General features: G+C 47.5%; 1 protein-coding gene and 1 long non-coding RNA gene across 2 annotated transcripts in view; one reads left to right on the top strand and one right to left on the bottom strand.

Moving 5' to 3' along the window:
- The first annotated feature begins 859 nt into the window (after window positions 1-859).
- LOC116662727 lies at window positions 860-8914 on the top strand. Its single transcript, XR_004318736.1, has 2 exons — window positions 860-4586; window positions 5962-8914. It is a non-coding gene; the product is annotated as an uncharacterized LOC116662727 (long non-coding RNA).
- The window catches only part of CTNNA1 (catenin alpha 1), a 154203-nt gene continuing 141328 nt past the window's right edge, over window positions 8552-21426 (bottom strand). Inside the window, exons 12-18 of the mRNA XM_032476845.1 lie at window positions 20401-20601; window positions 19689-19840; window positions 14964-15074; window positions 13603-13784; window positions 13340-13445; window positions 11675-11809; window positions 8552-9751 (exon numbers count right to left, since the gene is read on the bottom strand). Coding sequence (XP_032332736.1) covers window positions 9464-9751; window positions 11675-11809; window positions 13340-13445; window positions 13603-13784; window positions 14964-15074; window positions 19689-19840; window positions 20401-20601 — 1175 coding nt within the window. The 3' untranslated portion in view covers window positions 8552-9463. The remainder of the gene's footprint in view (window positions 9752-11674; window positions 11810-13339; window positions 13446-13602; window positions 13785-14963; window positions 15075-19688; window positions 19841-20400; window positions 20602-21426) is intronic.

Genomic DNA, 21426 nt, shown 5'->3' with positions numbered 1-21426 from the left:
TCTTGTAGAAATCTCAGCTTCACTGAGCTGAGGGGAAACTGAGGCCCACAGAAACCTGGGATAAGTTCATGGCTGCCTCCCCTGCAGTCACTTTGCTCAGCCTCAGGCCCTCTCCTGCCCACGTCATGCCACAACACATAGGAAGCCTGGGAGAGCTGCTGGCTGCACAGGAGCCTGTTTAGCCAGGGTAGGATTCCTTAGGGCTTGGGCATAGTGGGGATCAGACCCAAAGTCTATGAAGTGCTGGATACCTACTGCCTCACTGCCTTTAAAACCTCTCAATAGCCTTTGAAGTACATTTTACAGATGAGGAAGACATGGCCCAGAGAGCTGCCTGAGGTCACATACCTTGTGAGTAACAGAGCTGGGATTTGCTGGGCTGACCATGCTGTAGAAAGTTTGAATGTATAGCTCAGAAGAAGATTGTTTTGACTTGACAGGCAGTGAGGGAGCAGGGAGGAGAGACGGTGGAGCAGCTGTTCTATGGCATGGCAGGGCAGGGTCCAAAAAGGAGGTGCTGTGGCTTGGCTAAGGCCAAGGCCAAGAGTCACTTTAAAGATGGTGTCAGGAGACTCTGCAGGTGGATTTCAGAAAGGGAAACAGTGAGGCAGGGTGGGTAGGACTGCCCTGGCACAAGGAAAGAGGGGAGGTTGCAGCTGGGAACGAGTCTGGTCTGGGCCTCTTCCTGGCAGAGGTGAGCACTGAGGCTGTGGGAGCAGGTGCACTGTTAGGGCGAAGGCTGGCAAAAACATAGGGAGCTGTGGAAGGAGGCCTTTGAGAGACCCCTAGGGTAGCATCAGGCCAGGGCTAGGGATCCTGGAGCCCTTGAGGCTTCCATAACCACCAGGGTCGGGTCTGATCTGGGATATGGGAAGGAGTCCCCATGGAAGGAGTGACACTAGAAGAGGCCTGATTGAGGACTCCAGTAACTCTGCTGCCCTTAGGTATGCTGCACAAAATAGCATAGCTGTAAAGCAGAAAGAGACTTTGAACCACCAGTTCTTTCAGGGGTCCCTGGGGCCAAGGAAAGAGCATATCGGGGTTACATAGAGGGGAGCCAGACCATTGCCAGGTTGCTGAACCCACAGCTGGGTGATAGGACTGACTGCTTCTGCCCCTTTCCCCACTTCATATATACACAAACAAGGCATCAGGGAGGGTGAAGTTTGGTCTGCAGTCTGTCTCCTCATTGGCCTCATCCAGATTCATCCTGCACCCCTGACTTCCTGGTCCTGGGCCCTTAGCAGACCCTCCTAGGAGACAGGCAGCTGTGTGACCCAGGTCTGAGGCTCAGGCTCAGGCTGCATGGGTGTGGGTTCTGGTTCCACCATGCAATTTATCATTGATTGTTTTCCACAGGTCTAAAAAGAGCCCTTCTCTGCTTCCCCTTTGGGTGGGGAAAGATGTTAAAAAGCTACAACCAGTATCCTTTGTAAGTGAAGAAGTTGGTATTGGAGAGGAGTATCTTGGAGGTAGTGGTAAGAACTTTAGATTTTTAGATTTTTCTAAGGTCCCTCTCAGAATCCTCAGGGCAGAACTCCTCAACAGAATATTCACAAATCAAATGTAGCAATATATAAAAGAATACATTTATTCTGGGGAAGCAAGACGAGTTCAACGCAGATCACCATATAAACAGACTAAAGAGGAAAAAGCCACATGGTCATCCCAATAGATGCAGAAAAAAATTTGACAAAATTCAGTATCCATTCTTGATAAAAACTCTCCGTGAATTAGGAATAGAAGGGAACTTTCTTAACCTGAAGGGAATCCACATGAACACCTACAATAGACCTCAAACTTAATGATCTAAGACTGACTTCTTTCTTTCTAAGACTGGGAACAAGGCAAGAATGTCCCCTCTCACATCTTATTTTCAGTGTTATCAAGAGTCCTGGGCATTGCAGTCAGGCAAGAAAATGAAATAAAAGACATACAGATTGAAAAAGAAGAAATAAAACTGTCTCTAGTGACAGATAACATGATTGTCAATGTAGAAAATCCCATGGAATGTACCAGAAAAAAAACCCTCCTAGACTAGCAGTAAGTTTAGCAAATTCATTGGTCAACATACAAAAATCAACTGTATTTCTATATACAATTAGAAATGAAATTTAAAAAACAATATGATTGACAGTAGCATTGAAACAAATGAAATATGTATAAATCTAACAGAATAATGTGCAGGATTTTTATGCTGAAAACTATAAAACATCTAAATAGACATACTGAGTTCATAGGTTGGAAGACTCAGTATTAAGATATCAGTCCACCCAAAATTGACTTATTGCAATCTCAGCAGGAATTTTTTAGATATCAAGAGTGTGATTTGAATATTTTATGGAAATGCAAAGGAATTGGAATAGCTAAAACAACTTTAAAGAAGAGGAATAAATTTGGAGGACTTACTCAGACTAGCTGATTTAAGGCTTACGACAAAGCTATAGTAATCAAGATGGTGTGGCATTGGTCAAAAAAATAGACACATAGATGAATAAATCACAACAGAGTTCAGATATATACCCACACAAATGTAGTCCATTGAGTTGACAAAAGTGCAGAGACACTTCAGTGGAGAAAGAATCATCCTCAAGAAACGATGCAGCAGCAATGGACAGCCGTGTTTAAAAAATGAACCTTGACCCATATCTGTCATCTTGTACAAATTTAACTCAAAACCAAATACAGACCTAAATGGAAAATTATAACAACTTTTAGAAGAAAATAGAAGAGAAATATTTGTGACCTTTTGTTAGGTAGAGTTCTTAGTTATAACACCAAAAGCACAATTCATAAAGTTAAAAATTGGTAAGTTGAATTACATCATAGTTAAAAACTTGTTCTGTGAAAGAAAAAGACAAGCCACAAACAAGGAGAAAATACTTGCCAATTACATATGTGACAAAGGACTTGTATCCAGAATATATAAGGAATCCTCAAAACTCATCAACAAGAAAACAGTCAGCCCAATTAAGAAAAAGAAAAAAAAAAGCCAAAGAATTTGAAAAGACATTTCAGCAAAGATGTACAAATGACAGGTAAGTGAAAAGATGCTCAGCCTCATTAGTTTTTAGGGAAATGCAAATTAAAACCACAGCAAGGCATGTCTAGACACCTGTTAAAGTGGCTAAAAAAAGGAAAACCTGAACAACCAACCTGACAATACCCCGTGCGGGTGAGGATTCAGAGCAACTGGAATGCTCATTCACTGTGGGAACACAGATGATGCAGCCGCTGTGGGAAACAGGTTGGTGATTTCTAATAAAGTTCAACATATACTAATCATGCAGTAACCCAGTCTCACCCCTAGGTATTTACCCAAGATAAATGAAAATCTTTGTTTACACAAAAACTTGTACTGAAATACTTACATCAGTTTTACTTGTAAAGGAAAAAAAGAAACTAGGAAGAGTTCAAATGTGCCTTCCTTCCCTGGGGGTGGATGGACCAGCATGGTCATCCCTGCACTGCTTCTGCCCACGGTGGGAAGGAATGGCCTGCTGTGCACGGCAGACCCACGCATCTCAGATGCATTTTCTGAGTGAAAGAAGCCGGATTGAAAAGGCTACATATTGTTCTCCATTTACATGACATTCTTCAAAAGGCAGAACTGTAGAGAAAGGGCTTTGCCAGGATTTACGGGATGTTTCCACGACACTGGGGTAGCACAGCGGAATCTTGGGGACGGTGCTGGAACTGTTCTGTGTCTTGATTGTGGTGGTGGTTACACGACTCTTCGCATGTGTTAAAACTCAGAATTGTGCACCAAAAAGTGAATTTTACTCTGTATAAATTTACAGCTAAAAATTTTCAAGGTAGTAAATACTCAAAACATATCCTTTCCTAACATTTGACTGTTGCTTGTGCTCCTGAGATGACTTACATTGGTGTTTCTGGTGGTGGATGTGCATCCCTTCCCACCTCCACCTTCAGGACATCACTTGTGGCTGGAAATCTGATGCAGTGGGAGTATTAACACCATGGAAATTGGGAAATGCTACAAATTAAGGCTTAATTGTTCTGTGAATTGTATAGGCATAAGAAAATAAGAAAAGGTTAATGTTAAACTTAGTGTGTGTCATCTATAGATTGCACAGGAAATTGAGGAAATTGTCTTAGTGTATTTGACAACTATAATCCTGCAAAGAAGTACTCACTGACAAACAAGTGAAATTCCCACATATATTTTTGTTGTTTTACTTTTTTACTCCTTAAGGTAAACCAACATTCACGTCAGAACTAGACTTGTTTCTCAGTTGCAGCCATAGGTTGGCTATGCTGCGGTTGCAAGATTTCAGCAAAAGTTAGTGAAAACCTTTGGTGAGAATCAGTAGGCCATGTGGAATTTAAAGGATATTGCATATTTTGTCACTGGTAAACTGTATGCTACATTTCCTTTATAGGAGTGAAATGTATGACAAACGAAGGTATGGGTATATATGCAACCCATCCCAACCCCACCCTGAAAGGCTGGTTGTTGCACATTAACCAGCAAACCACTGCTCTGGAATTAACGTTTGAGAAGAGGACCAAGGTTGGAGGCCTGAACCACGTACCTCAGCATAACAGGTCAAGAGAAAGAGCTGGTAAAGGAGAAGAGGGCTGGGATTCAGTGAAGGGAGGTGGGTGGAAATTTAGAGGTGTGCCAGGGAGGGAGTGGCCACCAGCATCATGCGCTACTGAGAGGAGGGCTGGACAGAGAGGGGAGATTGGAGGCGGGCAGTGGAGACGAGTCTGAGAAGTTCTGTGTAAGGGGAGGGGAGACAGGGACTCAGAAAAAGCTTTCTTTCTCTTAACTCTGGGAGCTACCAGAATGTGTTTTGCTTGCTGTTAAGGAAGATCCAGGGGGAAGGAAAACTTGGAGAGGCAGGAAACGGGAGAATTAAGGGGCAAAGTCCTTAGTGGGTAAGGATCCAGTGAGAAGTCCAGGGATGGCCTTAACCGAAGCCTGGAGAATTCCCGCATCCTGACAGGCAGAGTCCTGAGGTCCTGTGTAGGGATGCAGAGGAGCAGGAGGGAGTTCTCATCTGCCTGCCTCCTCAGCCTCCTGGGAGGAAGGCTCGGGGCATAGGCCCCTGCGCTTCCCTCTGCAGCTCCACAGGGATGGTCAGAACCTGGGGGCTCTCTAGGGACTGGATCTTGAGGCTGAGAGGCTTGTCAGCTGTAGGACTTGGGTGAGGGTCTCCACCTCTGAGTCAGTTTCCTCAGCTGTAAAGTTTGAGGGGCAGTAACAGGACCGACACCTCACAGATTGTAAAGATGAAATGGTGAAGAGGGGATGTGGGTAAAGGCCTGACACGGGCTCTGGGTGTGCCTAGCATGTGGCAGCTTCTCTCTTCCTTCAGTGGGGTGGGTGGAGAGAGGGTAAGCTGTGAGGATTAAGGCTGCAGAGGTGAGGTGGGGCCTTTGAAATGTCTGCCCAGGAGCTATGGGAGGTTCCGCGGGGTGGTTAGCAGGGCAGGGGGAGGGCAGCTGCTGTCAGCAAGGAGAGCTGGGCCCTGCCCACCCTGTGTGCAGGTCGTGGTCAGAGTGGGTGTGAGGGGCGGCCAGGCCTAGAATGCCAGGCTGGTGAGGCACCCTCGGGGAGGTACTGGCCAGGACGTGTCACTGAGGGAGGTGACAGAGGGTCACAGCTGCTCTGGCTGAGAAGCAAGAAGCCTCAAGATACGAGGGAAGACAGTCCCCTCAGTGGTGGCCAAGGGGCAGGAGCGAATGCTCCCCAAGGACACGGTGCGGTGAGTCTCCCTTACACTCAACCCAGGCCACACTGCTTTAGATCATGGTCTCTGAGGACGGAGGAGGATCCCAGGCAGCAGCCTGCTTTCTGTTAACAGTATATCCTGATTGATTGGTTTAAAGCACTGAATCATTTGAGTGGTTTAACAACTGTTTCTCAAGCATGCGCCGGGCCCTTTGCTGGGTGATGGGGTGACCAAGATCAACGTTAACTGTTTCCCAAAGGAATGCAGGACAGTCCCTGGAGCAGACGCTGTGACACAACATGCCGTGGCCGAGAGGGCAGAGCTGAGGCCTGGTAAGCAGGCACGGCTGTGGGCCATTGTTTCCCATTGTGGTGCGAGGGATGATTTTAGGTGGTAAGTGAACAAGTATTTACTAACATTGTTATTTTAATGTGTATTAGAAAAAATGTAGCACATCAAACAAGATTTCATAAATACTGCTTAGGAGGAGGCAACGCAACGTAAGTTAGCCTTTTTAAGTACATAATGGTATTAAGGTTGGGATGGCAAAGGTGATGACCAGGGGACGTTCAAGAGATGGGCTCATGGGGAGAGCATGGGGGCGTCCCAGGAATCGCCTCCAGGGGGCAGTGTGGGTGCACAGGGCAGGGTCACAGTACCAGACACTGCAGAGGCAGGCGCAGGTCAGTGTTAAGCAGAGGCTGCACTCTAGGTGTTTTGGGGAGCTGCTTTTGTCACTAGATGGAGAATGGATAATGGATGCCTGGGGCTGAGGGAGGAGGGAATCCAGATGAGGGTAGGGCTTGGTCTCTTTAAGAGAAGCAGAAGGGTTGAGTGGGGAGGTAGACTGGATGGGAAACTGGTGCTGGGGTGCAGGGCTGTAGGATGTTAGCAGATCAGGTGAAGCAGAAGTGGATCTGAAGCTTGAAAGACAATTTTGGAGTGTGACAAACTGATGGCAACAAAAGGCACGTGAATGTTCCAGTAGTCAGCTTGGATCCTGTGAGTCAGCCAAGAGGAGGGACCGAGGAAAGGAAGGCCAGCGCCTGCCTGAGCACCGGCCCCACGAGGGGTCCTGAGGGTAGCCATTCACTGTGTCCTTGGCATTGAAGAGCCAGTAATAAGAAAATAAGGCTTCCTGTCCTTGTGATGGTTACAGTGAAACAAACGGATGTGTAATTAGTTCAACACTATGAGCAATGAGGGCAGAGTAAAGATTTATCAGGTCTTTCTAATGAGGGGACTTTTGACAAGACACCTCAAAAGAGATTCTGAGAAGGCACAGGTGTATCTGTGGGTAAAGTGGAACCACACATGCAAAGGGTGAATGACAAAGGACAGTGAGAGGAAAAGCCAGAGATGGCAAGAGGCCATACCCATCATTTAGGGCTTTGGCTTGTACTGAGGAACATGGAAGCCACATGGAAGGTTTATGCTAAAAGAATGACATGCTCTGACTTGTCTTATATAAGGGATTACTGTGGATGCCCTGGGGAACAGGACAATCAGGGAAACCTTCCGGGGAGGAGGGAGGTTACTGCAATGGTCCACATACAGATGATTGTGGGAGCCACTTCCTGGCATGTGCCTCCAGGTGTTGTCCTCTCCCATTATGGACCAGGGGTGGTCTATGTCACCAACAGAGTACTGCAGGAGGGATGGCGTACCGCTTTTGAGATCAGGTTTTAAAAAACACTGTGGCTGCTTTCTGGCTGCCATTCTCTTGGATCATTCACTCTGGGGAAGCCAGCTGCCTGCCATGTTGTGAGCTGCTCAACGAGAAGGCCCATGTGGCACGCACCCAGGCCTTCTGCCAACGGCCATGCGAAGGAGCCTGGAAGCAGATCTGCCAGCTCATCAAGCTATCAGACTGCAGCCCCTCCAGAGACAACCCCCCCACCCCAGTCAGAACCGCTACTGGATTCTTGACCTTCAGAAACGGTGAGGGTGACTTTTGTTGTCTTAGCTGCTAAGTTTTAGGGCAAGTTTGTTACATAGTAATAGAAACGAATACAATGATGAGGGCTTAGACCAGGTAATAGCCAACAGAGTGGGTGTAGTTGGACCCAGCATACATTTTTAAGAATTTGGATAGGTCCAGTTTGAGATATTTATTAAGACATCCAAGTGGAGAGTTTGAGGCAGACAGGAAAGTCCGGTTCCAGGAGAAGTCGGCATTTGGATGGTATTTAAAGCAGGAGTCTGGTTGAGCTCAGAAGAGTGAGCAGAACAAGAGAAGAGGCCCAGGGACTCTTTGAACAACCTGGAAGAGGTGGGGGAGGGGTACCTAAAAAGGAAGACAAAACCAGAATGAGGACAAGTGAGAGGGTTTCAGAAGGGAGGGCATGATCATTTGGATCACTAACACGGCGAGGATAATAGGAGGGAGACGATGAAAGAACCAGTCTGTCTGATGGTGTGGAGGACAGCAGTAGAATGGTTGGGCCAGGCGCTGATGGAATGACAGCGAAGGAAGAGGAGACCAGGGCTACACATATCTCTTTAGGGAGTTCTGCTTCAGGTGAAGATGTCTGCTAGGAAGGGACATGGGGTTGAAGTTTGTTATTGTTAAGCCAGTCATTATCATGGTACAGGTGCAAGAGGATGGGGGTGTGACATCCCCGAAGTTCTGACCCGCACCTTGAAACAAGGACACGAGAATTCCCATGGTGGGCATGGCCCTCCCTGCTGGGCTGGTCCAGAAGCTGCAAGGCTGTGCAGCACCAGGGGGAGAGGGACGGCAGGAGGGCCCAGAGCACTGCACATGCTATGGGCGAATCCAGGAGACTCATGTAATGTGAAATTCGACTCTGCTGGAAGGCAAAGAAAATGATTTCGGTCCCTCAGCCTTGGTTTCATAGTGGACTTTATTGGGAAAAGTTAGTGTAGGAAACATTCAAATTCATAAAAGTTTAAATAAGATAGTAAAATTATACCTTGTAGCTATAGTAATCACTATAGTAATCACAAATAAGGTAAAGTCTAAATTATCGCCTAAGCACACATTGTTTTGTCAGGTTTCTGTTGCAAGCCCAAGGCAGGAGACGCTGCAGTTATTACAAGTGAGCCCAATGATGAATTTGCATTTGAAGCTGAAGAGAGGGAGAAAGGCATGTTCTGATTACAGCATCACAGCATTGTAGCCTGAAAAAAGCAACTTTATTAATGTCCTGCAGCACGGTATGTTAGTAATGGTAACCATGCATTAAAATTCTCATCTCATAGAGAATCATAGTTTTCTTCATGACACATTATCTTTTACTGAGTTTCATGTGGTTTGCCCCTCTGAAGGCCTTTCTGGGACTGTTTCCTTCTCCAGGGCCAGCCTCCTATGACACTCGGGCTGCTTACTCTGGGTTGTCTGTCTTTGGTCATTTAATACCAGCCAAACTGCTGGAACCTGGGGCTGGTGGAAGCCCCCTCCCTGAACCAAGGTGGAGTCAGACCCCCCCCTTCTCTCAAAGCCCTAATGCCACCACTAAGGACGGGCATCACAACTTGGTCAACAGTGTTACTAAAAAGTTAATGTGGAGTCTCTTTGGTTATAGAGTTTTTATTTAAGCTTATAAAAAATATAGCTAGATATATGCTCCTGAATTCTAAAAGTATTTCTGACCAACTTAAACACAAGTATGTCCTTGTAAAATTGGCCAGGTTTGAAATCTGCCATTTCCCTATGGAATCTAACATCAGTGTTCTATTTAGCAAATACATGTGAGTGAAGAACAGTGACTGATCATTAGAGGGATGAGGGGGCAGCCTTAAATACTGTCCATGGCTTTGAACTCACTGAGGGCCTGCACAGGGTTCACGTGCTTCTTCTGAGATGCCCGTTTAATCTTGGTCTGTGTCTCATCCTGTTTCTCTCTCTTCACCAAGGGCTTTTTCTCAGGTGCCTTCATCTTCCAAGACACAGCAGGGAGGTTGAGAGAAGCCATACCCTGAGACTTCTGATACTTGGTGGAGGCCACATAGGATGCCTTCACTGTCTGCACCACAGCGTTCATCAAGTTCTTGGCAGCCTGGATCAGGGACATGGCGCTGTCCACCTAAGAGGCACAGATGGGGCAGTGAGTAGCAGAGGCCTGACCTCCAGCCCCATGTGCACCCATGGGCCTGGGTCTAGTGTGGACTGACAGGGGAGTCCCCATCCCTCCTGGCCAGGCCAAGGCCACAGCCCCATTCCTGATTAACTCTCCCAACGGCTGGCTGCTCTTACCAAATACTCTGAAAATGGCTGTTTCAGATCTTTTGAAGAAGGGAGGAGTAATAAAAATGTAAGCTATGGGGGGAGGGTATAGCTTAGTGGTAGAGAGTATGCTTAGTACGCACAAGGTCCTGGGTTCAATCCCCAGTACCTCCACCGAAAAAAAAAAAAAAGTCACAACATCTCTGTGAGAGAAGTACAACGATGATCTCCATTTTACCGATGAGGACACTGAAACCCAGAGAGGTTAAGTAACTTGCCCAAGGCCACACAGCTAGTTAGTGGTAAAACTGGGAATTGAACCCAGGCATTTCAGCTCCAGAATCTAGGCCACAACACCAGGCTTTAGGCTGCACCAGGGCAGGAGACAGGGTATTGTCCCCTGCTGTGTCCCCCTTGCCTGGTGCAAGTTCTTTCATGGAGAAAGTGTCCAGCAGCTGTTTGTTGAGTGAAATGTGGGTTCCAGTGAGCAGGAGATCTCATATTATAGCTTAATTCATTGCTCAGAAGAAATGGGGGAAAAAAGAAAGCAAGCTACTGTTACCTTACTTACTTACCCCCACCCCCAACAAGTTTTTGTTCACTCAAACAAATTGGGGAAAAATCTGCCAAAATCTTTGAGTGAGCCACAAACCCCGTGAACAGACAGAGGCAGCATTAAGTCAGCCATCCTGGACAGGACAGGACAGAGCCTCTCCCCTCCCCTCCCAGGTAAGTACAGTGGACCCCTGAAGTAGGCACTGTAGTTTTCATTTATCAGCTTAGCTGCTCTGGTCACAAGCAGCTGGTTGTGATGTTGTTTCCCTCAGGAACAACATCATAACCATCCTGTCCCCACCAGGGGGGTGCTAGGGCTCCCTAGTACAGCTGGTCTGTCTACAACTCAAAGATCTGCTAAGTCAGTGGTTTTCAACCACTGCCAAACAGATGCCTCAGCATTCTGGCTTAGTGTGATTGGATAGTGACTCAAACTCTGAAAGCTCCCCATGTGCTTCTGACCAAATTGAAATTTCCTAGCCCCTGACCACAGCCAATCCAAGAACTGCCTAAAAGCAGCTACTTTAATTGACGAAAGCACAAGCAACTTTACCACCTTTCCTACCAGTTTTTTCTAGATTAGTTTCCTTTTAATTATAACTTTGTGTCATATTTTTTGCTCTTAGAACACAGTTATCCTAGGTTAACTTAGTGGAAATCTGCTACTTCCTAGGAAGGATGTGTGCCAACCTTCTATTTCAGTTACCATGTAGATTACTTGGTTTTTATGTTTTGAAGGTCGCTCCCCAAAGTAACAAAAGCCATGGTCTCCACTCTCAGAGGGCGGGAGCAAAATATGACCTAAAACCTTGTCTGGGTTTGGAAGTGATTAATGTAGATTCTTATGATGAAGGAAATGAAAATGAGAAATTTGGGTAAGTAATGAGCTTGAAAGCGGGAGAACAAAGTGATGATGCCAACAACAAATATATTATTCTCTGATACATTCTGGTAGAGGTTGCTTTGATTCATGACACTTGTGCACAATATTGATCGAAAGGACGACACAGGTACACAGATACTTACGGTTCCAGCTCGGGCAGGAGGAAAATGACCTCTCCCCTCTCCCCACAATAAGGGGTCCCAGCTTTCACCAACTATGCTAAGAAATTCAGCAGCCAACATGTAGCCCTTGGCCTCTCAGGACTCAGAAAGAAACTTGCGGGTTTCCCTAGCACACTCCCCAGCACCTTCACACTGACTAACTCTCTTCACAGATGAAACTTACCCCAGAGACGACCAGCTCCCCACCAAGATTCTGCACCTCAGCCTTGACTTTGCTACAGATGTTGAGTTGGTGGCAGTACAGGGCGATGCGCTGCAGGTAGGCCAGCAGGTCCTGCTTGCAGGCCGAGTCTGGGCACTGATGGGAGAGAGGATTTAACACCAAGCACTCTAAGCTCAGCCCAAACACACCCCACCCCCAAGGCTATTTCTCAAAGGCTCAGTGTGCCACCAGCAGCAAAGGGCAAGAGAGAGCAGTTACCCAATTACCTGAGACAGTCGGAGCCCTAGCTCTGCTGCAGGCCCTGCCCGTGAAAGTAAGAAAAAGCCTCAGCAAGTGAGAGTCTGGTTCTGGAGAAAAGTCAGAGTGCTGTGAGCTAGGTGATAACCATCCAAATAGCTCTTCTGCTCAGGGGGGCTTTATCTGCTCAGTTATGATGCACCTGGTAAACACCTGATGAAAGGAGAGCCCTTTCAGGCAAAGATGGAGAACAAGTGAGCCAAAGCAAGAAGAGCACTTGGGGGCGGTGAGGTCCTGACCAGTCTTTTTTGGACTTTACCCAGAAAAGGAAACAGAACACCTATCAAGTGTTTATAGCACCTCCTATGAGGTTGGGATGCAGTGAGTGAGAGGGTGGTATAACAAGCCAGCAGACCATGCTGGAGATTTAGAATTTTATTCTAAGAAGCTAATGAAGCACAGCAGAGCCACAAACATTTGCATTTTAAGCCAATCATACAGAACCACGTTGGCCACTGTGTTGAGGATGGAATGTGGGGAGAGGAGAGGCCAGGGCAGTGCAGACATGGGCCCTGCACGTCAGGACTCAGCTGGTGGCTGCAGGGAAGAAATGACCAGATGGTGTCTAGATACGTGTGGCCAGGGCTCAGGATCAGAAAGAGGGGAGTACAGGATGACTTCTGAATCTTTGGCTAGAGTTTGCAGACAGCTCTCTTCACAGATGAAACTTACACAGATGAGGAACCAGTGTCACTCATCCTGCAGCCCTGAGCGTCTGGATACTTCAGGGAAAGGAGTGGGAAGGGTTGTAACTACAGCTGGGAAATGGCATCTCTGATGTCTTGGAATATCGAAGGAAATGTTATTGTAAACTTTCCAGGAGGTAGGAACCATTTTGGGGGGACGTACTAATACACAGAATAAAGGGATGAGGTCTGGGTGGTTGAGGTTACAGAAGTCTGTCCCCATTTGGGTACGTTAACCTTCCAAATCACTAGTCAAAGAGGCTCCTGATTCGTACATGATACAAATCTACAAGGAAAGGCTCTAATACACCTGGTTTCAGTGAATTTTTAAGCCCTGCAGAATTAGCTCCTGCCCGGAGGTGAAGTCCTAAAGAGAGCTGAGAGATAATAAATAGGCTAGTTTTAGCTGTCAACCAAGGAAAGATTTCAGGACATACACACCTCCTCCAGAGATGTGCTTTAATGCAAACGGGACCTGCCTTATAAAACTTGTCAAAATAAGAAACAAGAATTCAGAAAGCCTTAAAAATCTATGCTGGTATTAATCAAGCAGGTTGGTGAATTAAGAACATTCTTTGAGATGGAAAACGCACTGTATCTCATGAAAAATACTGTTGTTGCCACTGGGCTGCCTGAGTCCCAGGATGAACTCTGAGGTCCACATGGCAAGTCTGCCACTTACATGGTCTGCGATGGTGCGGCCAAGCTTATCCATCCTGGATCCTGCCTCAGCAATTTTCTTGGCAGCACTGATCACATCTGATGTGTTTTTGAGTGGTCCTTTACCTCTGAAAAAAGGGAAGATGGATCACTGTAATTGAAGCCTTGTAGTTGGAGATGAACAGAAAAGAAGTGTGTACAGAGCAGCAGGTCCTGCCTGTGAGGTGACCTGTGGAGAGGCGGGCCTCCCCTCTGTGCAGGTAGTGGGGCCCCGGCACTGCTTACCGGGTAAAGTCCGTCATCTCCATCATGATCATGCACATCTGCTTGGCCAGCACGATGATGTCATTACCACTGTCGTCCCACTTGGACACTTCGGCATCCAGCTTGCTCTTTTCTTCCTGGAAGCTGGCCACCTGTTCTGCAATCTTTGCTTTTTGCTCCTGGGGAAGCTGAGCCATGATCGCCTGCAATCAGAAGCACAGAAAGCTCTTACATAAAGAGAATATGAAGTTCTCACAGTGCATCAGCCAAGAATCTTTCCACCAAGCAATCTATGACATACATAGGATAATGCTTTAATAAGGTTTCATTTTGCCTGAAGGGCCGTTTCTTCTCATTTTGCACAGAAGTTTTCGGCAGCTTGTATTCCCGATCCACTTACCGGAACCAGCTTTAGTGTGGAGAAAAACTGAGTAGAAGGCTACTGTAGAAGCTTTGTGATCATACCTGCACAGGGACAGAACCTGCTTAACTTAATTCTTTAGAAGTTTCATCCTCTGAGGCCTCAGGGCCTGGGGAGAAGAGGAGGGACAGGCTAATGCGCAGAGCCCTGTCCCGGGCAGGCCCTGTTGCTATCGCCACATTACATCTCTAGCCTTTCCAGGTAACATATAAGTAGTTTTAGAAGTGTATTTTAAAGGCAGTCAGGCAGAAGAGAAGCTGCTGCAGAGTATACATTTTAGCTGCTGAGACGGCATTTAAACCTCATCACAGCAGCACCCAGATGCCTGTTGCCCACCTCAAGTCACAGACTTGGGGCCTTAGGCTCCTCTCCACTCAGCTTTCCAAAGTGCTCAGGACCAAGTGCAGCTTAAAGCAGGGGTGTACTCGCTGTTCAAAATGATTTCTAAGGGGTGAAAAAAGACTCCTTAGAAATATTTCTTGGCATCCTCCCAAAAACATAAATGCAACTGATTGAAGATTAATGATTCCAATGAATGCAATGGCTCTGATTTTCCTGAATGTACCACTGTTGGGTTTTTTTTTTAAGACCATGAATAATTAAATAGTTCATGCCCATGGTATCTCTGAGATAGGCAAAGACAGCAATCTTTTTTGAGTTTCACTATCCTTTTAACAAACATTGCATTAACTAGCTTCTAGGGCTTTCCTGACTCAGGGCTCTTCATAAACCAAAGCCCCAGGGCGCAGCTGAGGCGGCCCATGCTTCTGCCCTGCCGAGGAGACATTTTGGAGGAACCTACAATCAACTAGCAGGTGCCACAATTTAGGTTATCCTCAATCCTACTGCCAGAGAAAGCTAGAGAAGAAAGTGTTCTCAATAGTAAGATCCTGAAGATGAAAAAGCCAAGACCAGAGACAGACAGGGAAGGTCTGCAGGACAACTTAAAGCCGGTCCTTACCCGGGCACTCTGGCCAGCTATCAGCTGATCATCTTCTGTCTGCACGCTTGTTCTGCTTCTGACATCAAAGTCTTCCGTCTCAAAGTCTGAGTCATCCAGCTCCTCAGGGGTCTGCCACCAAGACAGAAATCACAAATCAAACACAACCCTGGGCCTGTAGCTGCCACAAGCCTCTGGGCCCACAAATGTATAGACATCCAGAATTTTCTGCAATATTCCAAACAGTTGTGGGGAATAGTTAACCTCTCAAGCTTTGTCAGAGACCCTGCCTCACCGATGTGACAGGCAGCCCGTTCAACAAACACCAGCCCTTCCCCAAGGACCTAGGGGTCCCTCATGGGGTTGAGGACTTCAGTTTCTACCAGTGAATCCAGACTCTTCATCTGACAAAGGTTTTCATTTCTTTCTGTACTTCTCCAATACCTGCATCTTAAGATAAAGGTGAGAACTGTCCTGGATGGAAAACATACTGTATTAAAAATAGAAGTGTTCCATACAACATTAGGCAGATTCATGTACCCTTCCCACTTTGTGACAAAAAGAAAAATGAATTAACTAACGCTGGCCCTCGCAGGGTACCAAAGGCTGATTTAAGGAGTATTTTTTATGAACTTCCTTTTATAAAAGGACAAAGTTTGGGTAAATACCAAAGGGACTGATTACTGGTCCTACCTCTTTGCTTTACTTATGAAATAAAATTCTTACTTCGCACACCCTCAAGGCTCTCGTGATTAGCTCTTGACTTGAAACATAATGTCATCTTCTGGAAGTTATCAGCAACAGGGCAGCAGGCAGAACAGCTGGGGCTGGCTCTTGGCCCAGCCGGCTGGCCTGTGACAGGAGGGCAGTGAGGCGAGGCCCTCATCTGCACCAGGACCTAATCCAAGCCCAGCCCAAGGGCTTGCTGTCAGGCCCAAATGAGAGGACGTTTGAGGAAGCAACTGAAACTGCCCAGACTGTACTGGGTTTGTACATGTAAAAGGTTGGGCCTGTCTCTCAGTGAGAAGAGGTGAGGACAGTGGGGGTCACACAAGGCACAGCTGAGTCACGTGTCAATGCAAAGCCTCACTGCCACTGGCCATTTTAATCTGGGGTCACAGCCACCTTTAGCACTGGGTGAGTGCTAAATCTGGAGGAGCTTTATTGAAGGGAGGCCTCCTCGTAGGATTTCCACTTTCACATCTTTCTCAATAGCCCATCACAGACCTAAGAACTGTTCTTGCCAGGAAAACCAAGCATCTCCTATTCATTCATGCATCTGTTAAGTATCTGTGTGCCAGGCACTGTTCTGGGCCCTGGAGACAAAATGACAGACAAAAACCCCTGCTCTCACACGTGTTCTAATGGGAGAAATGACAAAACATAATTACGTGACACGTTACAATGTGATCAGTGCTATAAATAAAGCAGTAGAGGACTGTAAAGTTTATATGGGTGGTCAGGAAAGGTCTCGTGAGAGGGTAACATTAAATCAGAGACTTGAAGGCAGGGAAAGTGGGAGCACACGGGGTACCCGAAGGAGGAGTGTTCTGGCAGGAGGGAGTCACCAATACAAAGGCCCAGAGACAGGAGCTTGCCTGGGGAATGGGATGAATAGCATGGAGGCCAAAGAGGGACTCAGATCACTGCCCTTCTGTCACAGGGTCAGCTGGAGCCCTGGGAGCAAAGCTGGGGCGCAGGAGGAAATAAGATCAGAGAGGTGACAGGCTTAGTTAGCTCCTAGAAGGCCTGTGGGCGAGTGTAAGGACTGAGTGGCACAGGCAGCCTTCGGAGAGTGTTGAGCAGTGGACAGCATGATCTAACTGAAGCTTAAAATGATCACTGAGTGCTCTGTGGATGAGAGGCAGGCACCTAGAGATGGGAAGGGGAAGGCCAGCTGAGAGGCAACTGCATGAATCCAAGAGAGAGATCCTGGTGGCCTAGACCAGGGAGGGAACAGTGTTCAGAGCCTATTTATTATGAAGGTAGATCCAACAGGATTTGCTGATAGATCAGATACAGGGTATGAGACAAAAAGCGGAATCAAAGATGAATCCAAGGTTTGGACCTGAGGAAGTGGAAGACAGAGTTACCATCCACTGATACGAGGACACTGGGTGGAGAGATTAGGACCTCCCTTTGGGGAGTAATAAGCTCAAGTTGCCTATTAGTAAGTGAGAGGGAGTGGGTAAGGGGGCTAGACGAGTGTGGAACTCAGGAGAGTCAGCCTCTTGGTGGTTTTCTCAAGTCTTTACATATGAAGGGAATGGGTATAGTCAGAAAAGAGAGGTGAAGAACTCTGCCTCAGGGCAGACCAATGGTGAGGGGCTGAGAAGATGAGAAACCAGCCAAGGTGACTAGGAACTATGGGGGCCAGGAGACTTTCTTATGATGGGAGAAGTAACAGCATGTTTGTGTGCTTGGGGGAAGGCACTGGAGAAAGGGAATGGGACCCAGTGCCGGGGACGGGCTCAGCCAGGAGCATGAGGACATGTACGAGGGGAGGAGGGCAGAGGACACAGGCACAGATGCAGCATTATCTGCAGTGAAACAGGCACCAAGGCCAGACCGGGAAGGGGGCAGAGATGGGACACGGGGGTGTGGAGGTGGAGGAGCAGGAAGGGCCCCGAGGGCAACACTGCACAGCACCAGGCACCCCCGACGGTCCTGGGCTCGGTGACCCCAGTCAGAGTAGTGGCACTTTTCTACACCATACTCAGGAGATGAGATTTCACTAGGGTTGTATTTTGCAAAGCAAGTAAGAGGAAGTAAAAGGAGGCAAAGAAGACTGATAACAACAGACTCAAAGCTAGAAAAGGAATGAAGCAAGGACCTAAGGGGCTGAGTGAGGGTTCCAAGTGGTGAAACCCAACTGACTTAAAATCCTGGTGGACTCAAAGGACAGTAGGGAGTCACAGTACCAGAGCGAGTGAGCCGACCAAAGGGGGAAACCTCACACTGGGCTGACGCAGATACTGGTCATGTCAACGACTAGGTGAGCCTCCGCAAGTGAGGCTGAGGTTGGAGGAGGACAAGACATCAAGAAACTAGGAGGCCTGGGGGCTGGAAGGATGATTTTTTAATCAAATCAGGACAATAAGGGATGAGTTAAACCCTGGCTGTCCACAGACCTGCTTTGCGCTTGCTCTGGGCCTTCCTGGCTGACCACACCCTGGGTTTTGTGTCACCGAGCTTGCCAGGCCTCTGTTGTATTTTCCCTCTAGCTACATGCCAGGCCCATTTCATCCCATTAAAACCATCAACACTATCATACGATTCTCAGAGAGATGGGGAACTTGCTCAGAGTCACAGACTTAAAGAGAACTCCAAGCTGCCCGCCTGCTCCCAGGATGTGGTTTCCTACAACCCTACCTGCTTCCGCAGAACAGGACCCTGGAATGTGTAAGCATCCTGCAGTAAGCGCAGTTTCAAAGCACTTAAACCTCCAGTGGAGTTAACCTCAGACACCCAACGAATCCTCTATCATTCCCGTTTCCCCTTCACACTGAGATCTGGCCGCTGGGTTTAACTTTGCGTTCAACCAGACCAGGCCTCACCAAGCATGGGTTGTTCTTGAGCACAGCAGCAAGGATGAAGAAAAGCAAAAGGCTCCACCAGCTCCCTCCCCCACCCACAGCACATCCAGGTGACTTGGGCCCGCAGGCACAGCCAGCAGCCAACCAGACAATCTGTGAACAGTTCTCTCTCCTCACCTGAGAGAGGAGTGCTGTCTTGCCCAGGTGTTTCTACACTGCATACAAAATGGGTCCAGCCTGATGTAACTGCCTTAGAAATGGCCTCTGTTTCCAGCTGAGGGGGTAAAAAGTGGGACAGAACCCCTGCCTACTTTGGGAGGTTTTACCAGCAAACCACGAAGGTGTAAACGGAGCTCCCCTGACCCGACTAGATCGTCAGCATAGCAAAGCAGCCATCTGCTCAGCAGGCAGGCACTGCCTTCCAACCACCCACTCTGTGGCCAGAGCAGGGCTGACCTAGGGCTGGGGGATGTCCAAGGGACCCCAGGAGAGCTATGCACAGGCCCTGCCTCAGCTTCCAGAGCAACATGCTCATGCCAGAACAGCTCGTGAGGGATCAACTGCTAGAGGAAGGGCAGCTCTGAGTCCCAGCCCAGCACCCAGAGGAGGGGGCAGTTTCTCAAAACCCCTTTGTTCACACCCACCCAAAGAGTGTCCTAGACTTTCTCTCAGACAGTGAGAACTGCTGCTCTCTCAGGGAGGATGGGTCAAATGGGGCCCAGAGTGGGTGGCGCTTCCATTCAGCTATGATGAGAGGGCACAACACGTGGCCTTGAACCTGGGAGCATCACATCCCCTCACCGTCAACACCCTGGGGTTCGAGCAGCCTGCCTGCCTGCCACCCCTTGAGGAGAGGGGTGCTCCATGTAAAGAACAGCTTCAACCTGCGTTAAGGAAATTAACTGACAACTATTTTCTGTAGTTTCCCTCTAACTCACACAGAAGCCTCATATTTGTTGTGATTGTTTGCTCTGAAGTAAACCATCAAGGCCAACTCATACTAGCTCCCCTTCTCAGCCTAAGTTTGGGCTCTAACTTGCAACTAAAAGTCATTTTAGACAATGTAATTAAATATATCTCATTCTAACAGCTTTTAGATTCATGGTTTTAATATACTGCCACTGCATCTGCAGAGTTCCAGAATGATGCATTGCCCAACTCTAGCAAATGATAAGAAAGCTGTTAAAACATTTGAAATGCAGTTACTCACCCTTATCATCAACACCGCTTTCCTGATGTCCCGGATGCCATCGTACACCAGGCGTGAGGCATCGATAAACTCGTTCTCGTCCATGGGCTGGGCGGGGTCCGAACTGAGGGCTTCCACAGCTGCTTCCACTTGCTCAGTAAAACGTGGCATGACTGCGGAGGAGAGAGGCATGGCAGACGCTGCTGGCCCGGCAGACATCATCCTTCCACCAGCACCCCCTAAATCCCTCAGTCAGACAGAGAGGCAAGGTGTATGATGAAGAGCCCCTGCTTCTACCTCCCTAAGATTTATGGTTGAAATAAATTAAAGGTTGTATTTTACAAAGACTCAAATCACCCTTATCTCTGGCCAGATTCTGCAACATTGGATTTACATGGTTGAGAATTTGAACTGGGATTAACTTGAAGCCTTGCAAGAATGGGACCCTCTCCCCTTCATTCAGGGTTTATTCACAAATAGGAAATAAAATTCATAAGTTCACCTTAAATAGTGAGTTGAGAGTTATTCCCATTATTAATCGTGGGGACACACATGGAAGAAATGTGTCTGCGAGGCCTTAATTTGGCTGACCAACTTCTCACAAATCTGCTCTACCACCAGGAACTTTGGTGAGACCCATGCTGAGTCCTGATGTTCTAATTCCTAACCACAAGGCCTGGCCACCAGGCCACCTGTGTGTGAGGAGCACAGTTAAAGAAGGGAGTCCCCGCACCTGTGTTGGAGAGCAGCTTGGTGGCTTCCAGCACCTTCTCTGTGTAGACTCCCGGCTCATAGTTGTCCATCTCTGAGGTGACTACGTGAATGACCCGGGCTGCCCGGCCTCGAATGGCACCAGCTGTGCGGTCCAACCCATCCACGTCTTTCTCCTGGAGAGCAATGACGCATTTGTTCACATCTTCCAAAATGTGATTCTCTGAGGAACAAACAAAAAGCTGGATGACGGAGGCGGCCTTCCACTAGAAGAGGACAATTCTAAGTTGGCATCTTTCACTCATCTGGTGCTCACTCTGTGCCAGATATAGTGCCAAAAGCTTTACACGTATCATTTCACTGAGGAGACCAGATTAAATGCTGGATTAACTGCCCCACAGAAACTCAACCTGTAGTCACTTCCAAGAATAACAATCTTCATTCCAGGTTTAAAAGAGAGGCAGAAAGAAACGTCCATCTTTAAGGCAGGTTGTTCTGTAAGCCAGGCAGAAAATTCAGATCACAGAACCCTTAATAATTTCTCTTTCCCTTAAATAATTTCACTGACCTTATACCCCCAAACAAAGTCTACATTAGAAGAAAAGGTTCACTGTAAGGCTTCATTCTCCCAGTCTCTCACCCCTCCCTCCAGTACATGTCGGTGGTATTAAGACAACCACCAAGACACCAGGACAGCTCTGGAACAGGAGGTTCTAGGAAGCAGGTTGAAGCCTCCTCTGGAGGGTGCTGAGAGAGCCCACCTGAGGCAAAACATCTACTAGCCCACTCATGGGATGCAGATGGGCCTGTTATGGTATTTGAGGAAACCCCTGAATCCTGTTAAGCTGACAAATGGCTCCTACCAGTCATAGAGCTGGATTTGAAGGACCCAAATACTATTTTTCCTCAAGGCAAAAAGCTTGACACTAGGTTTTAGGAACCCCAGAGTGAGAAGTCCACTTCAACCTCATCTATAATAGCAAAGTGGAGGCAACCAAAATGTCCAAGAGTAGAGTGGGTCATAAACTACAGGCTAACTATGCACCTG

The sequence above is a fragment of the Camelus ferus genome, chromosome 3 (assembly GCF_009834535.1).
Source record: "Camelus ferus isolate YT-003-E chromosome 3, BCGSAC_Cfer_1.0, whole genome shotgun sequence".
Taxonomy (NCBI): domain Eukaryota; kingdom Metazoa; phylum Chordata; class Mammalia; order Artiodactyla; family Camelidae; genus Camelus; species Camelus ferus.
Note: the sequence above shows the minus strand (reverse complement) of the source record. Positions and strands in the feature narration are given on the sequence as shown.